Source organism: Alosa alosa, chromosome 9, assembly GCF_017589495.1.
Source record: "Alosa alosa isolate M-15738 ecotype Scorff River chromosome 9, AALO_Geno_1.1, whole genome shotgun sequence".
NCBI classification, from domain to species: Eukaryota; Metazoa; Chordata; class Actinopteri; order Clupeiformes; family Clupeidae; genus Alosa; species Alosa alosa.
In genome coordinates, this window is record NC_063197.1 from 35,706,365 (window position 1) to 35,732,849 (window position 26,485).

At 43.3% G+C, this 26,485-nt stretch overlaps 1 protein-coding gene across 1 annotated transcript in view; it reads left to right on the forward strand.

Moving 5' to 3' along the window:
* Nucleotides 1-4,849: 4,849 nt before the first annotated feature.
* mast3b (microtubule associated serine/threonine kinase 3b) overlaps nt 4,850-26,485 on the forward strand; it is a 125,737-nt gene continuing 104,101 nt past the window's right edge. Inside the window, 3 exon segments of the mRNA XM_048252942.1 lie at nt 4,850-5,167; nt 11,103-11,192; nt 25,068-25,156. Of these exon segments, the coding sequence (XP_048108899.1) occupies nt 5,121-5,167; nt 11,103-11,192; nt 25,068-25,156 (226 nt within the window). The 5' untranslated portion in view covers nt 4,850-5,120.

The window sequence follows — 26,485 nt, forward strand, 5'->3', positions numbered from 1 at the left end:
AGCGCCTCAGTGTTGATCTGGTGTTGATTTGGTGTTGATTTGAGCGCCTCAGTTCCCTCAGAAGATGGCGGGTCACTTGTGTATCTGTGGCCCCCCGTGGACATGTATGCCTGTGTCTGATCATCTGATCTCCCTGAGCCAGGCACACACACACACACACATGCATGCAGGCACACACACACACACACACACACACACACACACATGCATGCAGGCACACACACGCACACACACATGCACGCATGCAGGCACACACACGTGCACACACACACACCCACACATGCATGCAGGCACACATACGCACACACGCACACACATACACATACACACGCACACATACACACACACACACACGCACACACACAGGCACTGCTGTCCCTCTCTGCTGCCTTAGCAACCAGTAGTACAGCTGTGACTGTGTGTGTGTGTGTGTGTATGTTTAGGTGTGTGTGTGTGTGTAACATGAATTAACAAGTGTGTATGTCAGGTTTAAAAATGTTTTTGACAAATGAAGGGACATGAAGCAAGATAGTAGTTAGTAGTGATTTTTCTTGAAAAATCAACTTTAACCCTCTAGGCGCCACGGTCAAGTTTACTCGACAAGATGCGGTACTGAATAAAACGGCCGATTTAGTCAAATAGGGTGTCATATTTCGTTCGACCTCCACTCCACTAGATGGCAGACATGTCATACGTCATCCCTGAGTCCAAAAAAGGTCATGCTTTAAACAAAACTTTCTAGCTACAGCGCATTGAATCAGTGCGTGCAATACCGGAGCTAGTGTGCGTGTGAGCTACTTTATCAGAGCGATATTGTCAACGTCAGCGAGTATTTGCATTAGATTATCGTCTAATGGCATCAAAAACGTTTACCCGAAATGAAGTGTTTGGTCTTCTATTCGCGGACCCTGAAGGGGAATATCTGCCTTCAGAAAATGACGGTGATTCGTTTAGTGAGGCTTCAGATGCGTCCCTGCCTCGCAATGATGCAGCTGGACAAAATGAGAGTTTAGCTTACACCAAGCACAAACATTGAATCGTTTGCCCAATGTCAGTGGTGGGAATAATGTTTCACGGGGTCAGAGTGTTCATCGGGAAGTAAGCAGGGTGTTAGTGGTGTGGCGAACGAGGCTGGAGGTAATGCCCAATGTGTCTGTCTTCTGACCGTGTGCCTCTCCGCAATCGCGGCGACAGTAACGTGGTGGAGCCTTTGTCTAATGCCACTGGGTATGTTAGACGAGGTCGAAGTGCTCATAGGACAGTTAGGGGGGAACGTAGAGGCAGTGTGGGGAGTCGCAATGAGAATGACAGTAGGCCTAGTCCGAGCTGCGCAAATTCTCTCCACTCGGCGCGCGCACGAGGCAGAGCTGGCCATGCTGCTCGCAGAGGTGGTGACACGGGGCAGGGGAGCCATTAGGCCATGCATAGTCTATCACAAGATGATGGGAATGCCGGCCCTGTATGGATAGGGATAGGGAGTCATTATCTCAACAGCAAAAGGCCTGATACATAAAAAAAAAATTGTCAGCCATTTATTATTAATGATTTACACTGTTGATTTGCTATCTATTTCCCTGACCATTTAGGACATACACTATGTGTTCTTTTTGTGTGTGTTCATGTCCTTGTGATGTGTGTGTCTTTGTCAGCTAAGAAAAAAACAACAAAAAGAAAACAAATTCTAACATTGTCTCTTGTCTTGTCTCGTCATCTCACTCCTGATCTGTGCCTTGCCGTGGCAAATGAGCTTTTGAACTAAACAGGTCTTGTCTACTTGTGTTTGTGTGTCATCTGAATAATATATATGTGCCCCATACATGGAATCAGAGTGCCTACTGTATGTAGAAAATGGAAAATATCTACAGCAAAAGGCCAGCCTACCGCTACATGTATTTGGTTTGTTTCTGCCATTTATTAGCAATGATTTACACAGTTTGTTTACTACTTACTATTTACCTGAGCATTCAGTATTGTGCAATATAGCATACAGAAGGTGAGGGACATTTTTGGGGGAAAGAAGTGGTGCATTTTATCATTCAAACATTCAACTTTTCATGAAAATTCTAAAATCCAAGATGGCCGCCACCATATGACGTCATAATATGCAAATTAGATATAAACATTTAATCTCTACATAAACTTTGGGTCATCCTTAATATTTCTCTAATTTACATAAAGTCTCTATCTCTTATCACTTTTAAGATATAGGCTTTTGAAATGAAGATGTCAAAATCGAACGTTTCGAAAAAAAAACTCTGGCGCCTAAAGGGTTAAATACAATAGAACAATTTTTACAGTTATTTTTATAACTGAATTTATGAACATTCCAGACACAGTGATGACCTCATAAGAGGGAGCAGGGCTTGAAAACAAAATTATTTTTCAAACGTTCCGTTCTGAACGGTTCAGGTAGGCCTATGTTTAACGTTTTCGTTCTTGCATGCGTTCTGCCACCAACATATCGGTCCTGAACCGGTTCGGAACGCAAAATATTGTTCGTTCTTAAAGTTCCGGCAGTGTTTGGCGGGCCTATCAAGTCTATTTTTGTGGACTTTACCTTAGAATAGACGTACTCATTATTTCCCCTTGATTTAGCCTATACCGTAGCTATGCCCAAAAATAATAAATTACAGGCGGCATCCAAAAACATTCAGATGGGCTATCCATCCCATAGCCTACACTCCTTACCTGTTTGTAGCCTAAGTTTTATCCATATGGAGATCTTCAAAGGCTTGTGCTATAATTCCAACCCTGTTTATAAACGAACCTGTCTGTTGCTGACCAGGCCTATCTCAAATTTCCTGTTTAACTCTTCTACATAGAATAGGCTATAATTATGCAAAACATTTAAAAAAAATCCCGACTTTTAAAACAACAAAGCGTGGACAGGCAAAATAGGCTATTACGCATAGACTACAAACAATTTCCAAATCAGTTTCAGTAGCCTACGCTACGAGCTGGCCTAAGATCCGAAGTGGCAGACGGATAGGTTACATTACAACAGCAAGACAAAATATACACATTTGGACCAAAGGTCCATTTATTCGCTTTTTTTTTTTTCAAACTGCAGAAATCAAATTATTAGGCTGTTCGCCTACAATCAAACGAGTAGAACACTTAGGATATGCTTTTGTGAAATTTTATAAAATATATAGAGAACGAAAAAAAAACGTTATTAACCGGTTTTGTGGATTTCAGAATAACGTTTCTGTTCCGGAACAGTTGAAGACCATTTTGTTTTCGTTTCCACTCCTCGTAAAATTCCGTAAAATTCCGTTCGTTTTTGGTTTTCGTTTTCGTTCCTTGAACCAGTTCGGAGCCCTGAGAGGGAGTCCAGCAAAGTTGAGCATAGGGGAGAATGGGTTTTAACTGGATTTTCTTTTACACTGATAAGGCCAAACATTTTCTCTATGACATACCAGTGGTTCATAAGCATGAGCCTGACTGGCAGGGACAAGTTAACAAGTTAAGTAGAATCAGTAAGCAAATTAATAGTCTGTCTATAGCTAACATTAGTTGATAAGCAGATGTATATAAAGAGCAAATGTGTGGTAGCACATATACACTGATGGTTTTATAGTCAGGTCTCTAAAGAAAAGCATATATGCCCATGGTTGGCTGAACACAGACTAATGAGTTGCTTACTGATTCTACTTAGTTTAGGCTATATAATGGCCTATATGTGAAGTGACACAACTGGCATTTTCAAGCATTGCTACTTGCCCATATCCTCTTCATCACATTTTAAGACCAATAATGGTTGCCAGTAAAGAAAAAAGGTATCAGGATATTTTTATGTCAGGCAGGTAGTAAACTCTAGCATGACATACTGGAATGAAGTCATATTTTTGGCCTCATCAGTTTTAAAAAAAACTACTGTATGATCCCTTATCCCATGTGTTTTAATTGACCATCTTTGCTGGACTCCCTCTTATGAGGTCATCATTGTGTCTGGAATGTTTCCTGGAATGTTCATAAATTCAGTTATAAAAATAACTGTAAATATTGTTCTATTGTATTTAAAGTTGATTTTTCAAGAAAAATCACTACTCACTACTATCTTGCTTCATGTCCCTTCTTTTGTCAAAAACGTTTTTTTAACCTGGCATACGCACTTTAAGCTCATGTTATCATATGCTCATGTCCTGCTACAGCAGTAAAATGCTCATGTCCTGCTACATCATGTCCTGCTACAGCGGTAAAATGCTCATGTCCTGCTACATCATGTCCTGCTACAGCGGTAAAATGCTGTATGAGCTGAGCTGTTGAAATCAGTCTCCTCTCCCCCACGCTCATCAGTATGCGTTGAGACCAGGGATGTCAGACTGGGCTTGAGATGGGGAAGAACTGGGAATAACTGGGACGTGTTCCATGGCACTCACCTAATGCCCAAAGACTAACCATGAGTTGCTGCTCACTCTTCGTGCATGTGAAGGCCGGATTAGGGCCACGTCAGGGGCAGATCAGGGGCAGATGTGAGACAGCGGCAGGCGGTGGCAGTTATAGTGGTGCACTACACTATACTTTTGAGTGCAGATGAAAAGTCAATACTTTTTCCCCTTGCAATGCAAATACCACATAGCCTACATATGATGCACACAGAGAGAGAGGGAGAGAGAGAGAGTAGGTGGTGGGATAAGATCAGTGTGGGTGAGTAGGCTACCATAACGCTTAAAATACATCAGCGCGTTTGAAACAGCATTGCGCTTTGCTTTTGAACTGACTGGAACCGCGATTGATTACCTCGCTGAGCGCGCGCTCAGCTACCACCTCCCGCCAGTTGTATGGGAGTGGCGACAAGCCTACATCACCGTGAAAGCATTGTCACCTAGCGATGCCTCACTGATTTCGTGCATTGGCTTGACTAATGTTGTTACCCGCGTCCACTCGTAACTTAATGACAGTTCTTCGCATGAACTTGGTAAACTCGCCAAGAGCCTACGAGGTGTTATGCTTTTAAGGTCGAGGCAGCAGAGGAATACATCTCGGGGCGTTTGCTGGCAGATATTTATAGTGTTCGTGATGATAGCTGAACGCTTAGAGAATTTCACTCTGCCGCTCGTGACTGAGGTGCAACCAGTTTGAGAGCGCAGCGACCCACTCGCTACTCTCCAGAAGGGATGAAATCGCGGAGAGACAAGCTGAAGATTCCCTCCCTCACATTGGAGTAAGTTTAGCATATTTTTAATATTAAAAGGGAAATCTCGCTGACGGGATAACCCTCTGATTTACATGATAAATAATGGAGGGCGGAAAGAAGGGAAGTCCCTTGCCTCACGAGCGAGTCGATTAGGAAGTGCTCTGAAAACGCGCACCAACTAGCGAATAACATACGGAACTCGTTTTGCTCATTGATGCTGGCATTGAACAGTTATTCATGAACTTTTCGACATAAACATAATTTAGAGGAAGATGAGTCGATTAGGAAGTGCCTTGAAAAACGCGCACCAACTAGCGAATAACATACGGAACTCGTTTTGCTCATTGATGCTGGCATTGAACAGTTATTCATGAACTTTTCGACATAAACATAATTTAGAGGAAGATTTCTGACACATAAAAATATAGGTTTAAAATGGAATAACACGTTGTAGTGGTGAAAAGACCACTGATGGTATGCATACATTGTTTTAAAGGACATGTAGCCAATATTGCATAATGTTATTTGTAATAAAGCATTGTCGAATAAATGGGAGACCGCGTCTCCTTATAAAGATCTGCTGAGCTGATAAACAAAGGTGCGTGGTGGCGACTACAGCAGGAAGAGACACGCACGTTTTAAGCAATGTGTTGCTCCGATTGTCTCATTTGCATACTGTTGTGCTTGCTTATCAGAATGTGGTCCATTGCAGCCTCTGGACTGAGCTGCGCCAGATTATGATTTTTACAGGACAAATATGTCCATTTCGAACTAATGAACTCAATTAGACCAATATGCAGTTTGAATTAATGAACTCAATTAGACCTTTATGCAGTGTTTGAATTAATGAAGTCAGTTAGAATTATATGCGTGTATGTGAGTGAATGTGTGAGTTTGTGTGAGTGTGTGTGTTTGTGTCAGTGTGTGTGTGTGTGTTTGTGTGCAGTGTTGCTGCATTGCTGGTGCACTAAACATTGCAACAATAGGGATTTGTTTGTTTATTGGGTGAAAAGAGAGAATGCAGAACAGCAGAGCAGTGTGTGTGTGAGAGAGACAGAGTGTGTGTGTGTGAGAGACAGAGCAGTGTGTGTGTGTGTGAGAGACAGAGTGTGTGTGTGTGTGTGTGTGTACGCATGTGTGTGTGTGTGTGTGTGTGTGTGAGAGACAGAGTGTGTGTGTGTGTGTGTGTGTGTGTGTGAGAGACAGAGTGTGTGTGTGTGAGAAAGAGTGTGTCTGTGTGTGTGTGTGTGTGTGTGTGTGTGTGTGTGTGTGTGTGTGAGAGACAGAGTGTGTGTGTGTGAGAAAGAGTGTGTCTGTGTGTGTGTGAGTGTACGCGTGTGTGTGTGAGAGACAGAGTGTGTCTGTGTGTGAAAGAGTGTGTCTGTGTGTGTGAGTGTACGCATGTGTGTGTGCGTGTGTGTGTGTGTGTGTGATAGTGTGTCTGTGTGAGTGTACGCGTGTGTGTGTGTGTGTGTGTGTGTGTGTGAGAGAGAGAGTGTGTGTGTGTGTGGCCATGGAGATATCTTCTGGTGTGCAGGTCTGTGGCCACTCTGGGAAGCTGCAGAAAGCCAGTCTGGGGTGTGTAGGCTGGGCTTGTGCCAGTCTTGGGAGTGTAAGCTGGGCTTGTGTCTTGGGAGTGTAGGCTGGGCTTGTGCCAGTCTTGGTAGTGTAGGCTGGGCTTGCCTGTGTTTATTTAGTAGGTGGACATTTCTAGTTAAGATAGTTATGCAGCTTGATTGACTGCTAGTGTTGGTCCTTTCTGTGCAGAGCAAACACCCTTCACCTGCTTCTATACATTCTCAAAGATGCTGAAACAGCAATGTAGTGCCCACCTGCAGGTCAGCCTTTTGTGATAGTACCCACTCACATGATAGTGCCCACCCACGTCCGCATGATAGTACCAAGCCATATGACCATATGATAGTGCCCATCCGTATAATAGTGCCCACCCGTATAATAGTACCCACCCGTATGATAGTACCCACCCGTATGATAGTACCCACCTGTATGATAGTACCCACCCGTATAATAGTACCCACCTGTATGATAGTGCCCATAGTACCCACCCGTATGATAGTACCCACCTGTATGATAGTACTCATAGTACCCACCCGTATGATAGTACCCACCCGTATGATAGTGCCCATAGTACCCATCCGTATAATAGTACCCACCTGTATGATAGTACCCACCCGTATGATAGTACCCATAGTACCCATCCGTATAATAGTACCCACCTGTATGATAGTGCCCACCTGTATGATAGTGCCCATAGTACCCACCTGTATGATAGTACCCACCCGTATGATAGTACCCATAGTACCCATCCGTATAATGGTACCCACCTGTATGATAGTGCCCACCTGTATGATAGTGCCCATCCGTATGATAGTGCCCACCTGTATGATAGTGCCCATAGTACCCATCCGTATAATAGTACCCACCTGTATGATAGTACCCACCCGTATGATAGTACCCATAGTACCCATCCGTATAATAGTACCCACCTGTATGATAGTGCCCACCTGTATGATAGTGCCCATCCGTATGATAGTGCCCACCTGTATGATAGTGCCCATAGTACCCATCCGTATGATAGTGCCCATCCGAATGATAGTGCCCACAGTGCCCACACCTGCAGGCGCACCTGAGGCACACCCCCTGTAGTGTGTAGATGAGGAGGTCATGAGCTCAGATGTAGGTGTCCAACCCTTATGTTTATACAACACCGTGCTGAATGGAATGCCGTGGTACACTACAGTGAGGATGGCATTCAAGGTGTGTATGAGTGTGTGGGGATGGAGGGGGTGTGTGTATGAGTGTGTGGGGATGGAGGGGGTGTGTGTATGAGTGTGTGGGGATGGAGGGGGTGTGTGTATGAGTGTGTGGGAGGGTAGAGATGGAGGTGTGAGAGATGTGAAAGTTGTCCCTGGCAGAGCGGGAGATGGGGGTATCGTCTGAGAGACGGGAGGTGTCGCCTGGGAGACGGGGACTGTCCGCTCTGCAGTTTTTCCAGTACCCCCTCATCACTATGACAACCCCCTCATCTTCCTGCATCGCAGTCGCTGTGGCTACACACACACACACACATACACACACACACACACACACACACACACACATACATACATACACACACACACACATGCCCACGCATACAGCAGTACACAGTGTTGAGCTCACACACACACACACACACACACACATGCCTACGCATACAGCAGTACACAGTGTTGAGCTCACACACACACACACACACACACACACACACACACATGCCCACGCATACAGCAGTACACAGTGTTGAGCTCACACACACACACACACACACACACACACATGCCCAGTACACAGTGTTGAGCTCACACACACACACACACACACACACACATGCCCACGCATACAGCAGTACACACTGACTCAGACATTCCTAGTCAAATGCACACCAGTATGCATGCCCATAAAACCTCACAGACAAAAAAGAGGACACACAGCGCATGCACGCACGCACACACCCACACACACACACACACACACACACACACACACCAACATATAGCAGCATGCACTGACAGATCTGCCTGGAAAAATATACACTTGTATGCATGCCCACAAAATCTCACAGACCCAGAAAACCATAAACACACACACACACACACACACACACACACACCCCAAAGTGAAAGTGAAATGCACATCTCTAGCTTAAGTGGTAAACATCTGCAAAACACACACAGCTTGCTGCATATTATACAGTGTGGTGGATGAAGTAATCACAATGTGTTGGTAGCGTTAGCTTGCTGCATATTATACAGTGTGGTGGATGAAGTAATCACAATGTGTTGGTAGCGTTAGCTTGCTGCATATTATACAGTGTGGTGGATGAAGTAATCACAATGTGTTGGTAGCGTTAGCTTGCCGAAGGCTACTCTGATGCCTCTACAGACATGCAGTTGGAAGAACACCTGTTGTGTCCTAGTCAGCACAGTATCTGCACAGTATGTGTGTGATAATACAGACATTTCTCTGTTTGATTTGATCGGTCCTCCTTGCTGGTAGCTGCTTTGTGATCGGTCAGTATTGATTCCCTGCAGTATGAGCACAGGGGTCAGACAGAAACGTAGTCTTGGTGCAGATAGATTAATTTTGAGGTCATTTCAGGGCAAACAGCCGACAGGCTGGCAGGACTAATAATAACATGTTACACATGGGTGATAACCTTACAAGGCTAGGTTTCACCAGACCATGCCAATCAATTTCAGTCTGGAAAAAAAGGTATCTCCACAGAGCAAACAAACCTGCCCGTAGACCCAAGTTTGGCTGGGCTGAACTGGTTCTCAGCATATTACATAATTCTACGGTTCAGTAATATGTGACATACTCTGAATGGATAGTCATGTTAATGGAACAGAACAGAAAGCCCAAAGCTGTGTCCTCGTGTGAGCCTGAACAAGAGCGGACTTGCTGTGAAGGAACACGCAGTGACATGTCGTATTGGCCAGCAGTGACATGTCGTATTGGCCAGCAGTGACATGTCGTATTGGCCAGCAGTGACATGTTGAATTGGCTTTTTCACGCAGTGACATGTCGTATTGGCTTTTTCACGCAGGGACATGTCGTATTGGCTAGCAGTGACATGTCGTATTGGCCAGCAGTGACATGTCATATTGGCCAGCAGTGACATGTTGTATTGGCCAGCAGTGACATGTCGTATTGGCTTTTTCTGGCTGGCTGGCAGACAGAGAACTGGAGAGTCAAAAAACTCACAAACTCACAGGCAAATGGACAATTTAACTAAAAGAAAGCCTGGTCAGGAAGTGTAAACATTTTCATAGTGAGTTAGCATAGCAACGCTACTGTCACAGGGTGGAAAGAAGCAGCTCTGTTTGCATGATGTCTCCTTAGGGTCTATGCAGTCACTTGAGGCTAGGGGGCCTGACACCATGGCTGTGTATAAGATGCATAAACTCCTCGATCATCCCCTAGTTATTTGTGTGTAAAGATAGTAGTTATTTGTGTGTAGAGATAGTAGTTATTTGTGTGTAAAGATAGTGGTTATTTGTGTGTAAAGATAGTAGTTATTTGTGTGTAAAGAGTTATATATATATATATATATAGTTATAAAGTAGTTATTGTTACTCATAAGGTCTCCTTTTGCACTGGAGCTTCATTGTTTATCCTCATTTCTAAGTCACTTGGACTAAAAGCTTCAGCTAAATTCATAAACGCTGTAGATGTAAACAGGTGGCCTATCAGTAAAGCAGAAAGTTGCACATATGCTTACGCATGGTCCCAGATCAGCAGAGAGATGTATAGATGTATAGGTGTATGTATAGAAGCATAACTACATGAGGAGCCTGATAACGCCCACATAATGTATGGTGCCCATTCAGACATGTTCACCATCTGTGGTGGGCTCCTTCCCTGCACATGCTCAGTAGGCTCCAAGGAGGCCTCAGGCAGAGTGTGGCGCCTCTTTCTGCCCTGTACTGGTAAACTGGAGCCAGAGCACTAGAGCCATGCCATCATCAGGAAGACAAGCCACGGAAACACAGACAAACCCTTTAACATACACGACTTAGAGGTGGACTTACTGACCAGCAGAGGCAAACTTGCTGACCAACAGAGAGGCTTAAAGACAGATAGATTGACCAGCAAAGAGACAAAGAGACAAGCAGAGTGACAGGCAGGCATACAATCAGACAGACTGATTTACAGGTAGAGACATATTGGCCAAGAGACAGACAGACAAGGTCTATTACAGAGCAGCACAGGCCCAGTGGGTGGATACAGAGCAGCACAGGCCCAGAGCAGCACAGGCCCAGTGGGTGATTACAGAGCAGCACAGGCCCAGTGGGTGGATACAGAGCAGCACAGGCCCAGTGGGTGGATCCAGAGCAGCACAGGCCCAGTGGGTGGCTGAGCGCTGAATGATCCATTTGACCGTTGTCTTGCCTTGCAGTTTGTCCCCCACATGCCAGAGCCCCACCATCGCCAGCCCCTGCAGCCCCTGCAGCCCCTGCAGCCCTTTACTAACCTTGCATCCATGGAGGTAAGACATCACACACACACACACACACACACACATGCACACACACACACACACACACACACACACACACACACACACACACATATGCACACACACACACACACAGATAGATAGATAGATAGATAGATAGATTTACCGCAAACAGAACAAGGAAGCACACATTCAAACAAATAGCAAAAAACTATAATTTTGAAATTACAGCTATAAAAAATATCCACCAGAAGTATATCCTCCAGAAATCTACAGGGAACTGACATGCCTAAATAAGATCCGCAATCCTCACACACCCACTCATGCATGCACACCTTTACTGCTTACAGACATGGCTAAATAAGAACCACATACACACATACCCGCACACACGTGCCTAAATAAGCACCACATACACAATGTTGTCTTGAGAACACAGCAGTTCTTTTCTAACTGGGTTTCCCTTGAAACCACACACACACACACACACACACGCTGTGGTCAGAAAGCACCATGAAACCGGAGCCAAGGACAGCTATGTTTGCCGTGATCAACACAACGTGAGTGCAGTTAGTTTATTATCTGTCTCTGAAGTCTGTTTCCTCTGTGTGCTTGCGATGATGTTGTGTAGTAGCCCGTAATGACGTCCTGATGTACTGATGTATGTAGTCAGTAATGTCATTAGATGCGATGATGTTGTGTATTAGCTCGTAATGACGTCCTGATGTATGTAGTCAGTAATGTCATTAGATGTGATGATGTTGTGTAGTAGCCCGTAATGACGTCCTGATGTATGTAATAATAATAATAATAATAATAAAGCTTTATTTGTATAGCACCTTTCATACACAGAATGCAGCTCAAAGTGCTTTACATTTGAAGCATGTAACACAATAATAGTCAGTCAGTCATTATCAATCACTTTTATTTGCTGTTTATGTTATACTCAGCAACATATCAAAAATATAGAAAATGACGTCATAAGACTGGCAGCCTTAACCCTCTTACCCCCCACAAGCACGCCATATGGCAACTGTGGCAAGGAAAAACTCCCATATTCCAGGAAGAAACCTTGAGCAGAACCTGACTTAATAGGGGGAGCCCATCTGCTTCTGGCTGGCTGCGCCCTCCAATAGTAGCAGATGTAGAATAATCTGAAAATGTAGTCTACAGGATAAGATGAGTTAACTAAAAGCTTTCCTGTACAGGTATGTTTTCAGATCTTTTTTAAAAATATTTACTGAACTCGCCTGCTTGATGTACAGAGGCAGGGTGTTCCATAGTTTGGGGCATAATGGATAAACGCAGCTTCTCCACTTTGTTTGTGGAGCACTTTGGAGTGCGATTAAAAGATTAGAATTGGATGATCTAAGTTTCCTTTGTGGTTGATAAGATATTAAAAGCTCAGAGATATATGAAGGTGCTATGCCATTCAGAGCTTTGTAAGTAATTAACATAACCTTAAAATCAATTCTATAGGAAATAGGGAGCCAGTGCAGTTCAGCCAACACAGGGGTGATGTGTTCTCTCTTCTTAGTCTTAGTTAAAAGTCTAGCCGCAGAGTTCTGTATGAGTGCCAATTTCTTTAGATGTTTTTTGGGAAGACCAGTGAAAAGTGCATTGCAGTAGTCTAACCTGCTAGTGATAAAGGCTGAATTAGTTTTTTCTGCATCTTGTTGAGTTAAAAAGGCCGCACTTTGGCAATGTTTCTCAAGTGGAAATAGGCTGTCTGAGTAACTTTACTGATATGGGGCTTAAAACTTAACTCTGCATCTAAGATGACACCGAGGCTTGTTACTTTTTTGGTTTGACCTGGTGTGCCAAGTTCCCCAGATTACTAAGAATAATATCTCGCTTTAGTTTTGGTCCAACCAGAAGTACCTCTGTTTTGACATCATTTAGTTTCAAAAAGTTTTTGCTCATCCACTGATTAATGGAGGTTAGGCATGCAGTGAGGGAGCAAAGGCCATCTGGGTTAGTTGGCTCCACAGAAAGACACAATTGGGTATCATCTCGTGAGCTGTGGAAGTTTACATTATGCTGACTTATGACGTTTCCCAATGGAAGCATATATAGAGAAAAATAGCAGGGGACCAAGGCAGCTCCCTGGGCCACACACCAAAAAGGCAAGTCATGTTTTTCAGATACATGATCTCCTAGACTGATATAAAAAAATCTCTGCCAGTAATGTAGGTTTGAAACCAGTTTAGAGCATTATCAGAGAGACCCACCCACTTCATAAGGCGGTGAATTAGGATGCTATGATCAATGGTGTCAAATGCCGCACTCAAATCCAGAAGAATAAGGATTGAGACTTTGTTTGAGTCGGTAGCTAGTCTGAGATCATTGACTATCTTTACTAGAGCCGTTTCTGTGCTGTGATTTGATCTAAAACCTGATTGGAATTTTTTCAAGGATACTGTTTTCGTTGAGGAAGGTATTTAACTGATTGCAAACAACTTTTTCAAGTACTTTGCTCAAAAACGATAGATTTGATATAGGCCTGTAGTTGCTCAGATTGGTATGGTCAAGATTTGACTTTTTAAGTAAAGGTTTCACAACAGTGGTTTTATAAGCAGTTGGAAATATACCTGTTTCTAATGAGGTATTTATTACCTTGAGAAAAAAGGGAGCTAAGCCATCATATACTTTTTTGAGGAATGTAGTAGGGATTGGATCTAAAACACATGTTGAGGAGCCGGTTTGAGTTATAATTTTACCAAGCTCAGATTGAGTAATAGTGCTAAAGGACCTTAATTTTGGGGGGCTGTTTTTGGGTGTACTATCAAACATATTACTTGTGTTACCAATAGCCTCCCTTATAGAAATGACTTTGTTTTTGAAGAAGTCTGCAAATTCTTCGCATCTTAGATGTAGTCAGTAATGTCATTAGATGATGTTTTTCATAATCTGACATTTTGGATACATCATGTACACACTGTTGCTCAAAACCTAAAGCTCTTCTGTCTTAGGCTTTCTATATGTATTTCCATACAAGAGTGAAAGTTACGGTATCAACAAAGAGAAGCCACATGTAACTGTCTCAGGATTTAAGCAACAATCTGCCTCTCTTAAGACTACAGATCCTGTTCAACAATCTGCCTCTCTTAAGACTACAGATCCTGTTCAACTGTCTGTCTCAGGATTTAAGCACAATCTGCCTCTCTTAAGACTACAGATCCTGTTCAACAATCTGCCTCTCTTAAGACTACAGATCCTGTTCAACAATCTGCCTCTCTTAAGACTACAGATCCTGTTCAACTGTCTGTCTCAGGATTTAAGCACAATCTGCCTCTCTTAAGACTACAGATCCTGTTCAACTGTCTGTCTCAGGATTTAAGCAACAATCTGCCTCTCTTAAGACTACAGATCCTGTTCAACTGTCTGTCTCAGGATTTAAGCACAATCTGCCTCTCTTAAGACTACAGATCCTGTTCAACTGTCTGTCTCAGGATTTAAGCACAATCTGCCTCTCTTAAGACTACAGATCCTGTTCAACTGTCTGTCTCAGGATTTAAGCAACAATCTGCCTCTCTTAAGACTACAGATCCTGTTCAACTGTCTGTCTCAGGATTTAAGCACAATCTGCCTCTCTTAAGACTACAGATCCTGTTCAACTGTCTGTCTCAGGATTTAAGCACACAATCTGCCTCTCTTAAGACTACACATCCTGTTCAACTGTCTGTCTCAGGATTTAAGCAACAATCTGCCTCTTAAGACTACAGATCCTGTTCAACTGTCTGTCTCAGGATTTAAGCACACAATCTGCCTCTCTTAAGACTACAGATCCTGTTCAACTGTCTGTCTCAGGATTTAAGCACACAATCTGCCTCTCTTAAGACTACAGATCCTGTTCAACTGTCTGTCTCAGGATTTAAGCACAATCTGCCTCTCTTAAGACTACAGATCCTGTTCAACTGTCTGTCTCAGGATTTAAGCACAATCTGCCTCTCTTAAGACTACAGATCCTGTTCAACTGTCTGTCTCAGGATTTAAGCATACAATCTGCCTCTCTTAAGACTACAGATCCTGTTCAACTGTCTGTCTCAGGATTTAAGCACAATCTGCCTCTCTTAAGACTACAGATCCTGTTCAACTGTCTGTCTCTCAGGATTTAAGCACAATCTGCCTCTCTTAAGACTACAGATCCTGTTCAACTGTCTGTCTCAGGATTTAAGCAACAATCTGCCTCTCTTAAGACTACAGATCCTGTTCAACTGTCTGTCTCAGGATTTAAGCACAATCTGCCTCTTAAGACTACAGATCCTGTTCAACTGTCTGTCTCAGGATTTAAGCAACAATCTGCCTCTTAAGACTACACATCCTGTTCAACAATCTGTCTCAGGATTTAAGCACAATCTGCCTCTCTTAAGACTACAGATCCTGTTCAACTGTCTGTCTCAGGATTTAAGCACAATCTGCCTCTCTTAAGACTACAGATCCTGTTCAACTGTCTGTCTCAGGATTTAAGCACAATCTGCCTCTCTTAAGACTACAGATCCTGTTCAACTGTCTGTCTCAGGATTTAAGCAACAATCTGCCTCTCTTAAGACTACAGATCCTGTTCAACTGTCTGTCTCAGGATTTAAGCAACAATCTGCCTCTTAAGACTACACATCCTGTTCAACAATCTGTCTCAGGATTTAAGCACAATCTGCCTCTCTTAAGACTACAGATCCTGTTCAACTGTCTGTCTCAGGATTTAAGCACAATCTGCCTCTCTTAAGACTACAGATCCTGTTCAACTGTCTGTCTCAGGATTTAAGCACAATCTGCCTCTCTTAAGACTACAGATCCTGTTCAACTGTCTGTCTCAGGATTTAAGCACAATCTGCCTCTCTTAAGACTACAGATCCTGTTCAACTGTCTGTCTCAGGATTTAAGCAACAATCTGCCTCTCTTAAGACTACAGATCCTGTTCAACTGTCTGTCTCAGGATTTAAGCACAATCTGCCTCTCTTAAGACTACAGATCCTGTTCAACTGTCTGTCTCAGGATTTAAGCACAATCTGCCTCTCTTAAGACTACAGATCCTGTTCAACTGTCTGTCTCAGGATTTAAGCATACAATCTGCCTCTCTTAAGACTACAGATCCTGTTCATCGACTATTTAACTGTTCAGCCATTCCAACTGTCAGTCGTCATCAACTATGACTCCTGCCAACTGTTTCCTCTGCCCACAACTGTTTCCAAATAAAAGTACTCACTACAATAATTCGCTATAAAATAATTTAACTATTTAAACTACTCAACTATTTAACTGTTGGGCCATTCCAACTGTCAGTTGTCATCAACTATGACTCCCCGCCAGCTTTTTTCTCTATCTGACCTCCATCTTTTTACCTAGATTATATTTTAGACAATATTTAACAATATTTCATTCAGCAGCCATTTTTACATTTTCATGCACTCGTAATTCCCTGGAATTACATTCTCTAGTTTCCTTGTGTGCTTTATTGTAAAGGCCTCTGATTACAGTGATGTCATGGTCCTCCTAATGACGTGGTGTGCTGTTTCCGATCTAGGCAACCTAATGCATCCTTTCAGGGGATGTTTTCTCACAACATCACTCAGCCGGGTCCAAGTGTTACGCCATTTCTCAACTGAACAGTCAGAGCTTTGAGCCCAGCACTGATTGGATTCCCTGGCCCTGAATCATGTCAGGTGTCAGGTTAGGGCCACGTCATGAATCATGCCATGTGCTTTTGGACGTAGATTTAGTGTTAGCTGAGATTGAGTAGATTCATGTTTTTTATGCATGTGTGTGTTTGTTTGTGTCACTGATGGACATTGTGCAGATATTATTGACAAGATAGGATTTGCGTGTAGATTCATGTTTTTTTGTGCATGTGTGTGTTCTTTGAACTACACCATGAAACAGATTAGGTCACACACTGTTAGTCTGACCAGCATATATTCTGTACACACACACACACACACACACACACACTCTTAGTCTGACCAGCATATCTTCTGTACACACACACACACACTCTTAGTCTGACCAGCATATCTTCTGTACACACACACACACACACACACACACTCTTAGTCTGACCAGCATATCTTCTGTACACACACACACACACACACTCTTAGTCTGACCAGCATATCTTCTGTACACACAGTGGCGCACAAAGTGGGTATGCGCTATACAGTATGCGGTGCATAGGGGCGCAGCACCGTGGGGGCGCCAAAGCGATGGTAAAAATAATAATAATAATATATTTGGTGTATTCTATATGTAGCTGCTGTTGTACGTTTCTAAATCATTTCTGCATTTTCTCAATGTTAAATAACATTTTAGAGGACTAACAGGCTAGAGTAGGTGCCCTATCTCAGAAGATTCCATCATAGGATTTTGACATAGAAGAGGGAGTGGGGGCGCTATGAGCGCTTAGTGAGCAGGTACGAGTAGTGAGTTTTTGTCTGTGGTAAAAGATGGATAAAGCAAAAAAGCTGTTGGGGGCTAAACATAGAAAAAGAAAGAGGGAAAATGTGATGGCATGTCAAGGGATGCGACAGTAGTTAAATAAGTGGATGGTGAAAAGCAACTGGTAGGATTTAAAGTGTGTGACGTTTGTGCTCGGAGGCTTGCAAATATTCATGTTAACAGACTAACTAGCGTTTGCTAAGCATACAGTATGCCGATTGAAACATAACCTATTCCATTAAGATAGCTAGGTGGCATGCTCATACTGAACTTTTAATGACAAACTGCAAACAGAAATGTCACGCTAGCAACAACTCATTACATGTTTCCATTTCCTAACAATCCTAATATTATTAGCTTAATATTGTGCTGATAATGTGGCAAACAAAGGCTAGAGTTGGATCAGCCTTATCCTTTGTGAAAGGAAAAAGGACGTTATGAGAACCGTTTAAAATCTCTTAAAGTGACAATGCACCATTTAACAATACTTCAAGTTGAAATTGGCGGAATTTCTTGTTTTACTTTAGTTGTTTGTGGGGGGTTTTTTTTGGGGCGCCAATTTGTTGTTGCATACCCCTCAAAACATGGGTAGCTGCGCCCCTGTGTACACACACACACACACACACTCTTAGTCTGACCAGCATATCTTCTGCACAGCACAACCCCCCCAGGTTTCATACAGACAGATGTGAATATCTGCTTGAGGCAGTTGGGGATATGTTTGTTTGTTTGTTTGTTTATTAATTAGTTTATGTTTAAATGTACATTTGTTGAGCCATCCTAAATGCATGTAAATCAAAAGTTTATTTTTATTTGTTTCTTATGTTAACCAATCAGACATCCCTGGGAATGAAATATGATATATGGAGAGGCAGTGTCATGTACTGTGTGTCCTGGTCTACATGCAAAACCAAAGGATGGCACAGCCTGCCGTTCTCTCAGACTTGGACCGATGTTCGGGTAGTTAAGGCTGTAAACCGGACAAGGATACAAGGATACAAGGACATTTATTGTCACATGCATATAGTTACTGGATGTAAGAAATGCAGTGAAATTATGTCTGGTGTCAGCCATTTGTGCATTTATAGGGGGTAAAAGTGCAGTAGAAGAGGGGTTTAGTAGATTAAGTGGCAAGGGCTGCATAAGAAAGGAGGGGGAGGATTGGGATGGGGGGCACCAACAAGGAGCACCCAAGAGCAACAGGGGCAAGGAAAAACTCCCTTACTAAGGAAGAAACTTTGGGCATATCCACGGCTCAAGGGGCTAACCCAACTGCCAGGGGTCTTGGTGTGTGTGTTGGGGGGATGACAGGGGAGATGGGATAGTGTGCTGTGTATGTGGGGAGAGGGCAGTGTGCAATATGTGTGTTGGAGAAGCTTCCTGATGAAATAATGTGCTGTGTATGTAGGGGAGAGGGGCAGTGTACTGCAAGTATGGTGAAGGGACTTACTATTGCAAGCAGAGTACTGTATGTATCATGTATGTGAGTGATGAAGATGTGTGTGTGGGCGGGAGGGGAGTGGAGCAGTGACTGTGTGTGTGTAGTGTGTGTGTGGGTAGGTGGGGGCAGTGTGCTGTAAGTATGTAGAGGATGTGTGTTGGAGAAGATCCTGAAGACAATGTGCTGTGTATGTAGGGAGGGGGGGGGGGCAGTGTGCAGCAAGTAGAGGAGGCTTACTGTAGCAAGCAGTGTGCTGTATGTATGTGAGGTGATGACAGTGGTGATGTAAGTGTGTGTGTTTTTTGTGTTGGGGGGGGGGTCAAACCAGACTGGTTGTAAACCAGACTACAGATTATGTAAACTTCAGTCTGTAAAGGTGTGGGCTGTAAATCTGTAAAGGTGTGGGCTGGGGTGGGGGTTTCTGGAGAGAGAGGTGGGATTGACCTTGGAAGATGTTGCAGTTTCCAGCTTTTGAAACCTTGAATGTGGAGACTTAGAATGTAGACAATTTCAAAATCAAGTGTGTCCCAGTAATTGATACTCAATGGATTCTACATTCTAACAGACTTTTGAATACAAAAAAAAGTTTGCACGAAAGGCTCTTCCTGTGCGCTCATGTATTTCCGGTGGAGCGTTAACTGTTATAACGGCATTTTTTATGATATTGTGCTATTCTGCATTATTCTGCAGCTACTACTAGGTCCATGGTACGAGTGGAGCATGAGCCAGCCCAGCACAGCCAGCAACGTGTATTATGGGCACAGCAGTTCACCAGTCAGCAAGATAACTAGCTACGGTAGAACTACAGCAAAATAAAATATAGATTTAGGCCTACTGATTAAACTTTGCTTCATGTGTTCCACTGAACATTATAATCAATGTGTGGGGCTGTGCTAAACCTGACGACTATAAGGCTACTTTGGCCAGAGTTCAAAGTCGCAAAACATGGCAAACAGATCCATATAGAAACTATTAGATACTGTTGGTAGGCTACATTTGAAATACACATACTGCCATTAAGACAACTAATATTAGATAATAGATATACATGCATTTGACAGCTAAAAATGCATTGAGACAAGGTAGCATCCCATCAGGGTTATCTCAGCATAGTATACTAGCCTATAATATACAAACCATAAGAAACGGTTAATTAACTAAGTGCATGCTGATCAGGCAATGCCTTTAGACCCCTCTTGAAAGACCAAAAACTATCATTTTACAAAGTGCCAGTGAGATACCTTGAGTCTCACATTTTTAAAGTCTCAATATGTCTATTAGTTTACACAAAATTAAATAAAATCATTATTTTTATATATAAATCGTTATTTTTCAAAATAATTTTTCCTGGGGGGACATGCCCCCGGACCCTCTTCTGCACGCCACTAAAGTCGTAAATATTACTGTCACTCAAATTAATCTAGGCCTATGTATGATATGTTAATATAGGCTAATATATTTTCCATTTTCACAACCTGTGGAGCCAATGGACTAAACCATTTCCACCGCGGATAGATCTACACCCCTTCCACGTTTGGAGAGAATGGTACATCCCAACGATGTTGTTCGCGCACCATCACAACCGAAACTTTGAAATAATGAAGGAGCTAGCTATTTCAATTGAGTTGTGCTGTCACGGACTATAGTCTGACGAAGATGGGACCACTGAAAACTGGACATTTGCAGGTCAAAGTGATTTTAAACAAAGAGGCACTTCGTCTGCATGGAGGCGGTAAAAGTGGAAATAATTGCAGTGTGGGGCCAGTTTACTGATGCTAGTCTAGTCAACTCATATTTTGAGATTCTCTGGCTAGTGTTAGCTCCAAAACCCAGCCACAATAACGTTAACGTTAGCTGGCTCAAAACACAGCTATCATCATGAAGAGCTGGGTTGAACAAGTGTTCTTTTGCGCTCTCCTGATGCTCGTTAGACGACCAAGAAGAGGCAACTCTCTTCACTTCGTGTAGGATTATTCTGTCCTTTTTATTGGGCTTCTTGTACTATCTCCACAATGTCTGATCCAGGTAACTGGACTGCACCGCCAACTCAAAAATCTCACTTTGTAACGGGCGCGATGCTGAAGCGATCAAAAAGGTAACTTCTAGACTATCGCAATGTTAATATTTCTGTTTACCTCTTGAACAGCCACTTCATATGGCGAAATGCCAGTTATATAATATAATATACGTTATCTAGGCTAGAAGTTCATTCTGAAATAGTCTTATGTGCTGAACCCGACCACCTTTTTCATTGATCTGACTGATTAACAACACTATTCACCCGTAGAAATTGTCTTTCTGTAAATTAAAGGAAGTTTAGATATCATACATACCACAATGTACTAAACTCGTTTAGTGAAATACGTGTGCTATATCGTTAAATGTGCTGCAACAGTGTATTATCCTTGATCGGTTCTTTTGTCAGCATAGGAAGCCATACGGACGGAGGTGATGCGCTGTGTGTTCGTCGTATTGCGATTGCGAGGCGGGTTAGTTCAGGCGAGATATATTATTAGGTTATTAGATGTTTTTCTGAAGCATTAACACTGTTGTTGCGCTCGATCTTTAAACATACTTTGGGAACAAGGCCAGGTGAGCCAAGTCATTCGTGTTTGTTTTGAACGGCTGTGTTGTAAGATGAGAGACACAGCAAATCTCACTTCATTCTCTCCATTGACCGCGTATGGACTAACAGTGGCCGATTTTCCTCACGGAAGATTTAGCCTAAGGTAATTACTGGTGTCACCTCCGTTTGCCCTGCGGTCTATTTCGTTAACACTTGTGGATCTGTCAGACTGATTGATGGGCAATACTCTGCACTTCTGCCCCGTCGCCCTATTCTATTGCCCTGGCTGTGTTCGGACTTAATCTGCGCTCGGGGTTCGTGTCCATATGCTCCTCAATCTAAAAAACGCAATGGCAGCTCCGCCCATAGCTTTACAACGATATTGTTTACAGCTTGAAAGTGACTTCTGTTTGGGCACAGATGTAGCCCTGTAACCACGTGGTCTTTGCTATAGCCCTGTGTGTGTCTGTCTAGGACAGCCATCATTGACCTCTTGCACATCCTTCGGTGCACAACCTAAGTCTCCTAATGCGTCCATGAAACTGTGACCTGTGAACTCTGCCCTGGTGTTGGCTTGAGAGACAGGGAAGTAAAACCTTAATCGCCATTAGCCCCCCCCCCAAGCTATCCTATGGCGGCCAGTGGTGTGGAACCAGGTTGGGATGTTCCCAGTCCGCCTGCCTCCCTGCTGGGTCTTAAAGTGCTGAACACACACACACACACACACACACACACACACACACACAGAGATGCCTTTCAGATAACACCAAGCTGAACAAGGGTGTCACTTTAAAATTTCTGAATACTTTTTTCCTGTCCTAGAATAGTTTTGTGGTTTCAGATCTTATCAGCAGCCTCTGGTATGAAAGATGTAGTTTGGGTTGTTGAGCTCTCACAGGATGCTGATTGCTCAGTCAAAATGCACCACCAACAATCAAGCATGTTGTTATGACATTAGGCTGCTGTTACAACATTAGGGTGTGCCAAATAAATGCCTCAAATGAGCTAGCCATTAAAGGTAGCTGTGGAAAATGGTCCAGGTCCTGCTAAACTGGCTAGTTAGTACATCACACACACACACACACAGCTCAGATCCTTTGTCTAAGGAGTAATAGCACTGTTCCGCCCCCAAACAGAGGCTGTTATGCCCCCAAACAGGGGCCACAGTCAGTGTGCATTTACATTACATTGACAAACAAATTATTGTTTTGGTACAACCCAAACCGAAGTTTTGAAATGCATGTACAGTAAACACATTAGCTCAGCTGAAATTGGAGGGAATCGAAGCTCTTTCAGCCGGACTAACTGAAATGGGACTGGTACTCATGCATGCTCTGGATACCTCAGTCTTCAGCCATTTACATTAGCTGGGTTAGCAAGCTAACTACATAAGCCTTATACCACAATGCTACATACTCATATGTCATATGGTTAGCAAGCTAACTACATAAGCCTTATGCCACAATGCTACATACTCATAAGTTTCACCTTATTTCATATATATATGAATTAACATCCCCAAGAATGTCCTTACTAACATTTTCAACAAATAATGTCAACTATGTGATTAGTTTGATTATGCAAAGTTCGCTAGCTAATCAAGCTAGTCAGCTCTGTTTTGATTGTTTTGGTGAATATGAACAGGGAGGGGAGCATCCAGACGATTTACACCATTTAGCATAGCAGAGTAAACATGCACACTAGCATAGCAAAGTAAACTAGCATAGCGGAGTAAACATGCACACTAGCATAGCAGAGTAAACTAGCATAGCGGAGTAAACATGCACACTAGCATAGCGGAGTAAACATGCACACTAGCATAGCAAAGTAAACTAGCATAGCGGAGTAAACATGCACACTAGCATAGCGGAGTAAACTAGCATAGCGGAGTAAACATGCACACTAGCATAGCAGAGTAAACTAGCATAGCGGAGTAAACATGCACACTAGCATAGCGAGTAAACATGCACACCAGCAAAGCAAAGTAAACTAGCATAGCGGAGTAAACTAGCATAGCGGAAAGAACATGCACACTAGCATAGCAGAGTAAACTAGCATAGCGGAGTAAACATGCACACTTGAATTTGAAAACATGCATGGCCTTGAATTTTCCCTTGGGGATCAATAAAGTATCTATCCATCTATCTATCTAAACATGCACACTAGCATAGCGGAGTAAACATGCACACTAGCATAGCAGAGTAAACTAGCATAGCGGAGTAAACATGCACACTAGCATAGCGGAGTAAACATGCACACTAGCACACAGCGGAGTAAACATGCACACTAGCATACGGAGTAAACTAGCATAAGCGAGTAAACATGCACACTAGCATAAAGAGAGTAAACTAGCATAGCGGAGTAAACATGCACACTAGCATAGCGGAGTAAACATGCACACTAGCATAGCAAAGTAAACTAGCATAGCGGAGTAAACTAGCATAGCGGAGTAAACATGCACACTAGCATAGCAGAGTAAACTAGCATAGCGGAGTAAACATGCACACTTGAATTTGAAAACATGCATGGCCTTGAATTTTCCCTTGGGGATCAATAAAGTATCTATCCATCTATCTATCTAAACATGCACACTAGCATAGCGGAGTAAACATGCACACTAGCATAGCAGAGTAAACTAGCATAGCGGAGTAAACATGCACACTAGCATAGCGGAGTAAACATGCACACTAGCACAGCGGAGTAAACATGCACACTAGCATAGCGGAGTAAATTAGCATAGCGGAGTAAACATGCACACTAGCATAGCGGAGTAAACATGCACACTAGCATAGCGGAGTAAACATGCACACTAGCATAGCAGAGTAAATTAGCATAGCGGAGTAAACATGCACACTAGCATAGCGGAGTAAACATGCACACTAGCATAGTGGAGTAAACATGCACAGTTCAGTAAATAATTCCCCTCCTCTTCCGTTCCCATTCAGCATGTGTACGCAGTAGTCCAGTCCAGTCGAGCTATGGGGTTAGCATGTAAATGTACTGAGTGTAGGCTGCCCTCAAATTTGTGTGTGTGTGCGTGTGTACATGTGTACATAGTAGAGGAAACACTGACATTTCATAGGATTATAATGTAAACACGGTCTCTAAAGTAAAACGGACGCCGGCAGCTGTGAAAAATACACCAAGTCTGAGTGTCCCCCTAAGGAGGGTGATGGAAGGACAGCCAGCATGGGGGGGGGTCGCTGGTACTGCTGACGGGTCTCACACCAGCCTGTCCTGCAGTGTCCAGCAGGGTGTGTGTGTGTGTGTGTGGAGCAGCGGATTAGTGCGGCCAGGGGAGGAGCGCGGAGTGGGCGTGGCGATGGCACCCTGACCCCGGCGATGAGCGCCGTTATGGAATGTTATGCTAATATTGCAGGGCCAGTTTGGACACGCGTGTGTGTCCAGTGTCCAGCCATCTTCTTGTGATTGATGTCTGCTTATTTCTCTTGTTTTGGGTTTGCAGTTGCCGTAGCAGCAACAGGAAGAGCCTGGGATTGGGGACACCGTCCCCCACGCTGTCACGCCCCCTGTCCCCTCTGCCCGTCCATACAGGTGAGACACACCTGTCCTCTCTTTAACCACAACCCCATCATCATCATCATCATTAGTCAGCTGCCCTGTAGAGCCAATCAGAGCCTGAATCAACAATAGCAACCAGAGAGGACCAGAGAGAGGACTGGGTTCAGCCCACATGAGCCTTTACCATTAGTACTATAGTTATGGTCTCTCCATACACAGCAGAAGGATGGGATTGCATACAGGATATATTAGAGTCCTTTTGTGATCTTGTCTTGCTTATTGAGATGAGCTAGGTAGATGATGATGAGAGTCTCATGGAAGATGCAAACTCATAATAAATATAATAAATATAAGGTCTTTGTGATTGTTGATGTGCGAATAATATGATCTTCTGCTATCTATGATCAGACCATGGACATCTCTTCGGTGTGTGTGTGTGTGTGTGTGTGTGTGTGTGCGTGCATGATGCTGGTACTGCTGGTCCTCACAGGCTGGTGAACAAGCACACACACACACACACACACACACACACAGTCACACACACAGTCACAATCACTCACTCTCTCTCACACACACACCAGTGTTTCCCACAGAATTGAATTCTATATGTGGTGGTAGGTTTGCAGAATTAACTTGAATGCAACAGTTTTTAACAAATTAGCGCAGCGTGGTTATGACGCTAACCAGCTTTAAGTACAATTTAGTACAACCTGGAAAACCATTGTGTGGTGGTCAATGTTGATATTGTGGTGGGCCGCATTGTGTGGTGGTCCCGCCACAAATAAGTCAATGTATGGGAAACACACACACACACACACACACACACACACACACACACACACACAGAGAGTCATACTCCACTCACACACACACACACACACACACACACACACACACAGTCATACTCACTCACACACACACACACAGTCATACTCACTCACACACACACACACACACACACACACACAGTCATACTCACTCACCACACACACACACACACACACACACGACAGTCATACTATCATCATCGCGCACACACATAGCACACATCGTGTCCACTCATCGCACACACACATAGTCACACAGTCATAATACACACACACACACACAAACATACAGTCATATTCATCACTCGCACATTATTAATAGGGATTAGAAGTCATCGCTCACTCACTCTACTCTTTACGCACGCGCACGGATCGTATCAAATATACTTTCTTACTTTAGGAGTCGTGCTCATCTTACGGCTTTGCTCATCACTACACACATTAATTGATCGCACGCAATACACGCAAAAATAAACATAGTCATATCGCATCTCACGCATTAATAATATCGTCAAGACTCTCTTTCTCGCACGCA